Source organism: Ailuropoda melanoleuca, chromosome 15, assembly GCF_002007445.2.
Source record: "Ailuropoda melanoleuca isolate Jingjing chromosome 15, ASM200744v2, whole genome shotgun sequence".
NCBI classification, from domain to species: domain Eukaryota; kingdom Metazoa; phylum Chordata; class Mammalia; order Carnivora; family Ursidae; genus Ailuropoda; species Ailuropoda melanoleuca.
In genome coordinates, this window is record NC_048232.1 from 76,757,949 (window position 1) to 76,768,306 (window position 10,358).

At 45.2% G+C, this 10,358-nt stretch overlaps 1 protein-coding gene across 1 annotated transcript in view; it reads left to right on the forward strand.

Moving 5' to 3' along the window:
- Nucleotides 1-5,713, forward strand: part of ASCL4 (achaete-scute family bHLH transcription factor 4) — a 6,875-nt gene extending 1,162 nt beyond the window's left edge. Inside the window, exon 2 of the mRNA XM_034643683.1 lies at nucleotides 5,621-5,713. Coding sequence (XP_034499574.1) covers nucleotides 5,621-5,713 — 93 coding nt within the window. The remainder of the gene's footprint in view (nucleotides 1-5,620) is intronic.
- Nucleotides 5,714-10,358: the final 4,645 nt, after the last annotated feature.

Here is a 10,358-nt window from a genome sequence, read left to right on the forward strand (position 1 = left end):
GGCCCCAGCCCCGGCCCCAGCCCCTTGCGCCCGCCGCGCTCCCCGCGCTCGCCGCCCTGCGCGCCCCAGGAGTCTGGCCGAAGAGTCTCTCCCGGGGTGGTTTGCATTTTTGATCTGGGTTGTGTTTTTTTTTTCCCTCCAGGACTAAATCTTAGGAAAAAGAAATGCATGTTTTACGGAGGGAAAGTGTATCTTAACTTTCTGGTTGCCCTCCTACCCCCCGCCCCCCTTATTGGTTATGCGCCTGCAAACTCAAAGGTGCTTATTACGGAAATTCTTCCACGGTACCTCTCAAATGCACACCGTACCGGATTCTGGGCACCTCATTCTAAAAACGAGTATTCTAAAAACTCAGAGGGCGGCAACAACAGGAATTTCCCACAGCCCGCGGTGTGGGTACATTAGCTACGTGAATATCGAGTTAAATTCAACCGAGCCAAATAAGAAGTTAACAAATAAATAATTAAATAAATAATGACAGCCTTTAGGACGAGAGGAACGTTTTCCCGCATGCTTTCCTTCGGGAATTGTATTTGAAATTTAATTGACACCGTCACTTTGGGTGAAGGTGACTCTGAGCTGACGCTGGAGCAAACACGTTTGCCAGCGCCCGCTGCTAGACCAGCGCCTGCTCTTGGCTGAGTACGTGCACGGTGGTGCTGGAGAAGACGGGGCCGTATTTTGATACCACCAGCTTTATCCAAAAGTGGCTGTTTGGAAACTTCATAGCATTCAGGAAATAACATACGTTACTGTGCATGATCTCTTTGAAAGAGAACTCAGATTTGTGTGAAAACTTCTCAGTCGTTTCTGTCCACTGGTTTTTCATTTCTCTTTTCTTTCCATCCCCCTCTGTAGTTCTCACTCCATCTAACCTTTGGTTAAATTAAAGCGACACCCCTGATTTAAAGAAAAAAAAATGCGTAGATGGTTGAACAGGGTGGACTGAAGTTGGTATGTTTTCAAACTTTCGTCACCATGAGGTGATGCCTTAGGTATATTGAAATTGTCTAGGGACTTTGGCTTTGTTCTTGGTCTTTGAAAAACATTTAATTTTGGTCAATTTTGTCTTAGAGACAATTATGAAATTCAGTCGATAAGTCAAATGCTTGTTGACATAAGAAGATAAACTTCCTCTCTGTAAAGTTGTTTTCTAATATCCTGAATTGACCTTTCTACAGAGGCAGTCCTGATATGGGAGTGGGGAGTGGGGCCAGGACATGGGCAAGGAGAGAAAACTACTCATGGTGAGCCCTTTCAGGGCATGATTTAATCCCCACACTGGCCTCATGAGGCGGGTTTTAGTACCTCCTTTTTACAGATGTGTCAAATGAGGGAAGCGAGTATGCGATGACTATCTTTTATGTGCCACAAAATGTTGTGTGCTTTTTACATGTTGTCCTGTTTCATTGTCATTCAACCGTGAGGAGAGTATTATACCTATGTTGTGATTTAAAAAAAAGCGGGATCTTCCCCAGGTTGGTGTTGCTATGGTTAGCTGAGCTGAGATTTAATCCTGAGTTTGACCCTAAAGCCCAGACTTGCTGTGTCTCTTACCCTGTCCTCCCTTGCTCTCTTACTTGCTAGTCGAGTGACAGAGCAAACATTTCTTAATCTCTCAGCAACTCAGTTTCCTCATTTGTACCCTTTCACAGGAGAAGTGTAGATGAAAGACCATGGTAATCTGCAAGATACTATCCAATGGTATATTCGTCGTGTTACCATCCTTTGGAGAAAATACTATTACTCAGTTTTATGGGAAGGAAAGCCTGGTTGAAAATGATCTCTAGGTGGAGTTAGTGTGATGTCTTCAGTGTGTTAGGAGGCCAGAGTAACCACATGGTACTAGGATTTTACCTTCTATTGTAAGGTTCCAGGGGACATGACTTGACCTGCGGAGGCTGAATCCCTGTTAAGATGTATAATTACTAATATTTGTAACAATGAGTTATAATGGATTGTGTTTCTGGTGGCACAGATAAATGCCTTGCAGTGATTCACAGCACATCTTCACTTTTTCTTAGGAACTGGGCAGTCTTTTGGTTTGAAGAAGCAAGATGTAACCTTGCTCTTGCCCATTCCTGGGTTATGGCCTCACAAACACCTATCGTGTATCCATTTTGGTCTCCAGGCAGGTTGTAGTTCCCTATAAAGGTTTCAGTGAAGCAAACTTCGGTGAGATGTATTTACTGTTAGGGAAAAAAAGGAGAACACCCATGTTACCTTCCTGGCTGCGCTGGAGGAGAAGGTAATCCACCAAGTTGTTGAGAACCTTGAGAAGCTTTTTAGTGGTCGCCCATAAGCACTAATGACATTCTCCATTCCTTTATTCTGCCCCAGCCGTGGCTGGCACCTTGACATTCTCTTTTCTACAGTAGGAATAATAATAATAAAAGTATATTTTGTTTATATATTGCGGTTGATTTTAAATGCAGGAAAATGAAATAGACTTTTTTCTTCATTTACTTCTCTAAAATAAGTGCATAGGGGCGCCTGGGTGGCACAGCGGTTAAGCGTCTGCCTTCGGCTCAGGGCGTGATTCCAGCGTTCTGGGATCGAGCCCCACATCAGGCTCTTCCGCTATGAGCCTGCTTCTTTCTCTCCCACTCCCCCTGCTGTGTTCCCTCTCTCGCTGGCTGTCTCTATCTCTGTCAAATAAATAAATAAAAAATCTTTAAAAAATAAAATAAGTGCATAAAATGTGTGAATAAATATAATAATACTTTGTGGAGATGAGTGGTTTATAAAGAAAAGGATAAAGGCAGTTTTCAGAGAATTTTATCCCGGGGCACCTGGGCATCCCAGTCAGTTAAGCGTCCAACTCTTGATTTTGGCTCAGGTCATGACCTCAGGGTCATGAGATCGAGCCCAGACTCGGGCTCTGTGCTCAGCGCTGAGTCTGCTTGGGACTCTCACCCTCTCCCTCTGCCCCTCCCCCCAAATAAATAAATAAATAAATAAATAAATAAAATTTTTAAAAGAGAATTTTATTCTGGATAAAAAAATGCCTTAATAGATTTTTCATGTGGTTTTGTTTGAAGCCCTCCTGAGAATAAGACAATGATTTTGGGAAACCTTTTGAAAAAAAAGCAGGCAGTTTTTCTGGAACCTTCTGGATGGCTTACAGGAAGGAGCACTAATTCAGGAATGAGACCTTTAAAATGTTCAATCTTTGCTTTTCCTGTGGATGGATGCTTAATTAACCATTAGACAATTTAACTCTTGGAAAGAACAAAATAAATGACCAAAAAGTTATGTAGAAACAATGTGGTGAGCAGAGTTTTGTGGAAACAGTGCATTCATGACAGGAGAAACATTTACCTGTCCTTTAAAATCTTCCCTGTTTTTTTTTTGCCACTCAGCCCAGATTTATCTATTGATTATCCTGTAGTGCTTTTTGGAATATTCCCTGTAGTTCATAACTCTGACGAATGGCTGTGACCCCCCATAGCACACCACCCCGCGGCTGCAAAGGAGGAGGGGCTATGATGGGGTGTGCCCTGGATAGGGCCTGGTTCAGCACTGCCTTTCACTGGCCTGATGATCTTGGGCAGGCTCCCGATTTCTGTGGTCTCGGTCCTCTATGCTAGGACACTTAAAGTTTAGATTGCGTGACCTTTTAGGCTCTTCCAGCTCTAGAACGCCATTCACCTAACACGGGCCCCATCCTGGACTTGAGGAAACGAATGTCAACAAGACAAGCCTGCTTCCTGCCACATAGTGCAGCAACTCTGTTTCTCTATCATCTTTTCCCACGGGAAAGATCCAATTCCAGGGCAGGAATTACTTTTTTTTTTTTTTTTTTGAGTCCTAGTTGCTGTTGCAATGCCTCATTTTAAAAAAATGTTTAGGTGGCTCAGTCGGTTAAGCATCTGCCTTCAGCTTAGGTCATGATCCCAGGGTCATGGGATATAGTCCTGCATCGTGCTCCTTGCTCAGTGGGGAGCCTGCTTCTCCCTCTGCCTCTGTCGCTCCCCCTGCTTGTGCTCTCTCTTTCTGTCTCTCACTCTGTGTCAAATAAATAAATAAAATCTTTTAAAAAATAGTTTTAAAAAATGCAAGCTACATAATTTTTTTGTTGAATTTGAAGAACCTTCCAGTCTGGAGGGAAAATTAACCTATTTCACCTCAGTATGCTGAAAAAAGGTATACGTGTTATAACTGATGTCCAAAACAAAAGATGTTATCAGGATACAGAGAAAAGAGGGACCTATTCCAGCTTCAAGTGGGTAGAAAACCAGGAGGAAAGGCTTTTGGAGGTACAGCATTTGGAAGGTGAAATGGAACGAGGGCTACAGGCAAAAGATCCAGGGGCGGGGGAAACAGGTGCCTAGAAGGCAGGAACTATGTTTGGAGAACAGAAGCTGAGTAACGGGAGACTAGAGACTGGCTGAGACAAGATTCTAGAAGGCATTGAAGGCCAGGCTAAAAAACTTGAACTATTGAAAAAAAAATTTTTTATTTTTTTATTTTTTTGGTTTGGAGAAAGAGTGAGCTGTTCAGTGCTGTGGCTGAGGATCAGTCTGGTGGCAGGAAGCAGTGGACCTACAGGGCATTGCAGTAATGAAGAGAGATGAAGAGAGAGGGAGGGCGGGCCTCAGCCAAGGCAGTGGCCTTGTGGAAACGGGGAGGAGGGATGGGCTGGGAGGAGATGTGGGGCTGTCACTGACAGGTGTGGCCCTCAGAGGCTGGGGGTGGGGGACGAGGTAGAGGGAAACCGTTAAAGACAACTCTTGTGAGTTCCCATCAACTGAAACTGGGAACACAGAAGGAGGAGCAGATTTAAAAGGTAAAAGTCATGTGTTAGATGCTGAATTACAAATATGGAGAGGCCACTGCTGTCCACAAGCAGCTGGAAATGCCAGTGGTCAAGGGGAAGTCAAAGGCAGCGGTAGACTGGGGAGTCACGCACCACTGGGCAGTAACAGGAGCGGCGGAGACCTCCCAGGGGAAATCCTGAGGACAAGAGAGGAGAGCTTGGGCACGCCTCAGTGAAGGAGTGGCAGGAGAAGAAATGGCTTTGAAGAGGACTAAGAAGGAGGGAGAACGAAGCCGCTGTGAGATCATGGCAATTACAAGCAGGCATCATTTTATAGGGAAGAGGGAGTGGATGACAATATCATATAAATCAGAGATGTCAGGGAGTTTAAGTGTGAGGGGGACCCATTGGATTCGGCCACTGAAAGATCACTAGAAACTTTTGTCAGGGCATGAAAGGGCTCGGAGGAGAAAGCAGAGGTGAGGTTGAAGCCTGTCCTTTCAAGATGCTTGGCAGCGAACGAGCAGGAGAGCTGGCACGGTGTAAAGGAAAGCCCAATTGAGGAAAAGATGGCGTATCCAAGGCAGGTCTGAGCCTGAGGTCTTCCAGGGGAAACAGTTCTAGCCGATTCAGAGGCTCATCGGTGAAAAGGCTGTGAGGAGTCTGAAGTCAGGTGGAGGGGAGGGTCCTAGGACTTGGGGAGATGAAGGAACTGGAAGGGCAGCGGGTTGGAAGGGACCTAGTTGAGACTAAGCCAGGTGTTCAAGTCACTGAAGAAGATGGAGCCGGTGTAGACAATGGCAACGAACATGAGAAGAGCGCTGTATGCGAGTGTGACACTGGGTTTGTGCTGTTCCTTAGGTACTGCCTGGCTTCAAAGGCATTGAGTTAATAGTGTTTAACGGCTTGGTTAAAAAGTTGCACAAAACCCTCTGTGATGATATCACGCTTTAAATGATATTTGTATTTATTTCATATTTTATCGTTTTGTGACCATAAGTAACTCTGGAAAGTTCATCAGCATTTAGTATATGAAATAATGAAATAATATATACAACATGTGTTACCCAAGAGTCTGGCAGCAAAGAATAGATGCTCAATAACTTATTAATTTCCTTTTGTCTGTGGCTTCTGAGGTTAAAAAAATATACTCTTCTTAAGTAGAAAAACATCAGCAGAGAAACCAGTACAGAGTAAATGCAGTGGATCAAGGACTGGAGAGAAAGAGAAAATTGTACCTTATTTTCTTCCCTTTGTGAAATTTCTGGGGACAGGGGAAGGAGAATCAAGTAGCCTGGGAAAAGGAACAGGGTTTGGAGAGTAGAAATGGGATGCCCTTCCATCTTCCAGATGTGGATGGATGGCATCTGCTCCTTTGTGATAGTTTCTGCTCTGTGGGTAACACCACATCAACCCTGGACACCTGAACCTAACTCTCATCCTCTTGACTCCAGGGGTTAGAACTCTCAGATGAATTTGAGAGCAAAGTCCCATGAGGCCAAGGAAAGCATTTCATAGGATGAGTCAGTGTTACCCAGCTATAACCAAGCCAACCAAGGTTTCAGATGGTGCCTTTCCAAAAGCTTGTGAGCTGTTTCTGTCTAGACAAAGGTGTTCTTCAAAGCCCCCAAAGTTATCATGGTCATCTCCAAAAACAGGTAGCAATCCCACTTGTCACCAGGAGAACGAGACTTTTGATGGAAATGTGGACTGGTGGAATCCTTCTCTGCAGAGTGATCACTAAAAAGGCAAAGTCTATCTCTGGGCAAGCTCTCTGGACCCTTCTCTATCAGCACCGCCAACCCTGTCATCTCCTCGTCAGGTGGACAGGCTGCTGGGAGAGAGCAGATGGCCTAGAAGGACTTGATCTCCTGCTTATTGGCCCATGAAACCAGAGAACCATTTACAGCTCTTTGATTCTTGTCGTCGTGTTGTGTGTGTGTGTGTTACTCGCAGGCTCCGTGGGTGGTGAGATGGGTTTTTAATCCTTCCGTGGTTACTTAACTGCCTCCTTGGTGCAAACCTGTCAGCAGCCTTTTCATGTTGGGTTACTCACTGCCATTAACCATGGCCACAATGGACCTACAGGCGCTGGAGAAGAAGTGCGTCCAGACGATAAAACTCTCCAAACTGGTTTTTGCCTACAGAGCAAGCCTCAAGGGGGCCACTCCTGAAGACGGTTCTCATTTCCCTGACAGTGGGGAAAAAACATCTCTGAAGGAGGAATCCTATCTCACAGTCCCAGTCACGGGACTAGAAAGAGCCTTGGAAATTGACCTGACACAGCCCTGGGGGTTTTAGTGAGGTGAAGGATTAAATTGCGCAGGGCAGAAGCACTTCTCTCCTGAAAGACCTCTTAAGGACAGAAATTCTCCACCAGCTAATGTTTCCTGGGAGCCTGACGGCTGGCAGGTAAGCCTGTCATATGTAGTATTCCCGTCTGATCACAGCCATCCTGCAAGGCATGTATGTCACTTCCGTTTGAAAGATGACCTGAGGCTCAGAGGGGCTGAGTAATGTACACAGATCAGTGGTAGCAAACCGTGTCTGGCTGGTCTTCATCCATCCATTCGATCAGCAACTATTGATTGCCTGCACAGAGCTTAAGTTTAGGAAGAGGAAGAGAGTCAACAAGCAAGCATACATATGTGTTTCAGGTGGAGATGATGGCTAAGGAGAAAAATAAAGCAGAGATTTTTGTCATTCAATTGCTTTTCATCCTATGGTCAAGGAACATCTCTTCTTGCATAGTTCTGAAGCCGCGCTGAGCAGATTCAAATGACTGGATAACTTTGAATCCTAAGAGCGTATTTGAAGACTGACGTTAAGTAAGCTCTTCTTGTTCGAGACCCACAGTTACCATGCAGCTGAGTATCCATGTTCAAAAAAATGAGGGACAAGTAGAATGAAGCGTATTTGGGGTCCTGGCTGATGAGGGGATCGCAATCAACATCCCGTTCGCATTCACAGCAAACCAAGCTTGACGCAGGACATTGGAACACTTCCCGGTATCTATTAGTTTGGGATCTGATGGGAGAGCAAGTGTTCTCTACAGAAGCCCCTTGACTTCAGCTGCACCTTGACAAAGTAGAAACAACATGGGAACATGGATTCCAGTCTTAACTTCAGGGCTTATCGGCTGTGTTTCCTTGGGCAAGAGACATTACTTCTCTGAACCTATTTCCTCATCTGTAAAATTAAGGACAATAACACCTGTTCCTTCTCCTAGGGTTGTGGTAAAGGGGAAACGAGGCTACCTAAGTCAAAGACTCCTGTAAACAGAAAGTGTTGTCATCGCTACCCATCTGCACATCAGTTCTCTGGAAGATAGGGATAGCTTTGCAGAGAAGTGCAACTACTCCATCCAACCTGAGGGAAATTCTATTCAATGTGAATTCAGTTGATTAAGTTCTTAAGTAGCATGATGGAAAAAGTAACATATATTAGGTTTTCTCATGTTGTGTAATGAGCCGTTCCAAAGCGTCACAACCACAGTTTCTCACAACTGAGACTGTGAGATTGACTGGGAGGTTCATCTGCTGGTCTCCAAGAGGCTCATAGTTGCTGTCAGAATGCAGTTAGAATTGCCGGATGGCCCAACATGGCTTCTCTCCATGTCCACTCCTTCATCCTCAAGGAGGTCTGGGCTTCTTTCTACGATGATTTCAGCAAGAGAACAAGAATGGAGGCTGCCAGCCTTTGGAGGCCAAGGCTGGGGAGTCACACAACATCTGCATTCTTTGGGCCAAAGCAGGTGACCAAGCCAGTGCAGATTCATAGAAGGAAATCAGACTCCACCTCTTGATGGGAGAGACTGCAAAGCGCTATCCAGGATAGGAGAAATTTCTGTGGCTGTGTTGGTAATTGACCTACCGCAAATACTTTCATATGTCATCCTTTGTTTTGAAACAATCTTTTTAAAATTTTTTTTTGTTTATTTATTCATCAGAGAGAGAGAGAGAGCAAGCACAAGCAGGGGGAGTGGCAGGCAGAGGGAGAAGCAGGCTCCCCTCTGAGCTAGGAGCTGGATATGGGACTTGATCCCAGGGCCCTGGGTCCATGACCTGAGCCAAAGGCACACGCCCAACCAACTGAGCCACCCAGGCATCCCTGAAACAATCTTTTTAAATTAATTAATTAATTGATCAAATTTTTAGAGTGGGACGGGGCGGGGCAGAGGGAGAGACTGAATCTTAGGCTCGATCTCACAACCCTGAGATCATGATCTGAGCCGAAACCAAGAGTTGAACACCTAACTGACTGAGCCACCCAGGCACCCCTGAAGCCATCTATTTTTAAATGACTTCAAACTTACATTAACATTGCCAGAACAGTACAGAGAACTCTCACACCCCCATTCACCCACATTCCCTGTTTGTTCGTATTCTACTGCATTTATTCCTTTGCTCACTCTAAGTACTAATAATCATTTGTCATTTTCGGAATCTTCAAACATGATGTCCCATCACCCTTCAGCACTCCAGTATGTATTTTTCCAACACCACCAAGCAATTCTCCAATTCTCAATGGACGCTAATGCATGTCCTACAATCTAACTCAAAACTGACACGATCTACCTGGAGATGGCCTCAGCCCTGCAAGACTGCCCCCAATTCAGACGTCAACTGCAAGTCCACGTTGTTACCTGTGATTCTTGTAGTTTTTTCTGGAATGTTGGTGAGGTTGGTGGGGTCCAGAGCCGACGACCAACAGAGAATTCTGGAGATGTCTTCGGTGCAAAAAGGTGGTTTTATTAAACCATGGGGACCAGACCTGTGGAAGAAAGAGCCACTGCTATCGCTGCTGCCTCCTGCCCCTGGGTTGTAAGGGGCAAGAGATTATATACCTTGGGGATGGGGGAAGTAGAGATAAGGGAAATTCCAAGAGGACTTTCATATGCTAAAGCGATCCTGGAGGAATGTTATGATTTGCGCATCTCAAGTATTTGTCAATGGGCAGCAGGTTACAAGGACATTTAATTTTATCTACATTTTCTTCTGCCTTTGTTTCCCACAGCAGTTCTTGCGGGTAAATCAGAAGTTCCTATGACTCCGCCCCCTTCAGAGGAGGAAACCCCTCCTCTGGTTCAATCAATTTGCTAGAGTGGCTCACAGCACTCCGGAAAGTAGTTTACTGATTAGATTACTGATTTATTACAAAGGATGTTAAAGGATACAAATGAAGGGCCTGATGAAAAAATTCCGAGAGAGGTCTGGAGGGTCCTGAACACAGAAGCTCCTGTCCGTCCCTGCGGAGTTTGGGGTACACCACCCTCCTGCATGTGGTTGCAAACTGGCTCACCAACCTGGAAGCTCTCTGAACCCGTCCTTTTGAGCCTTAATGGAGGCTCATAACAGACATGATTGATTAAATCATCAGTCATTGGTGATTGAAGTCCATCTCCAGCTGTTTTCCCCTCCCTGAGATCGGAGGTGGGGCTGAAAGTTACAACCCTCTAAACGCTTGGTTGTTTTCCCGGGCAACCAGCCGCCATCTTTAGGGGCTTTCCAAAGTGCCCGCCTTAGCTAATACACTCAGGTGTGGTTGAAAGGGGCTTGTTATGAATAGCAGACACCTTTATCGCTCTTATCTTAGGAAA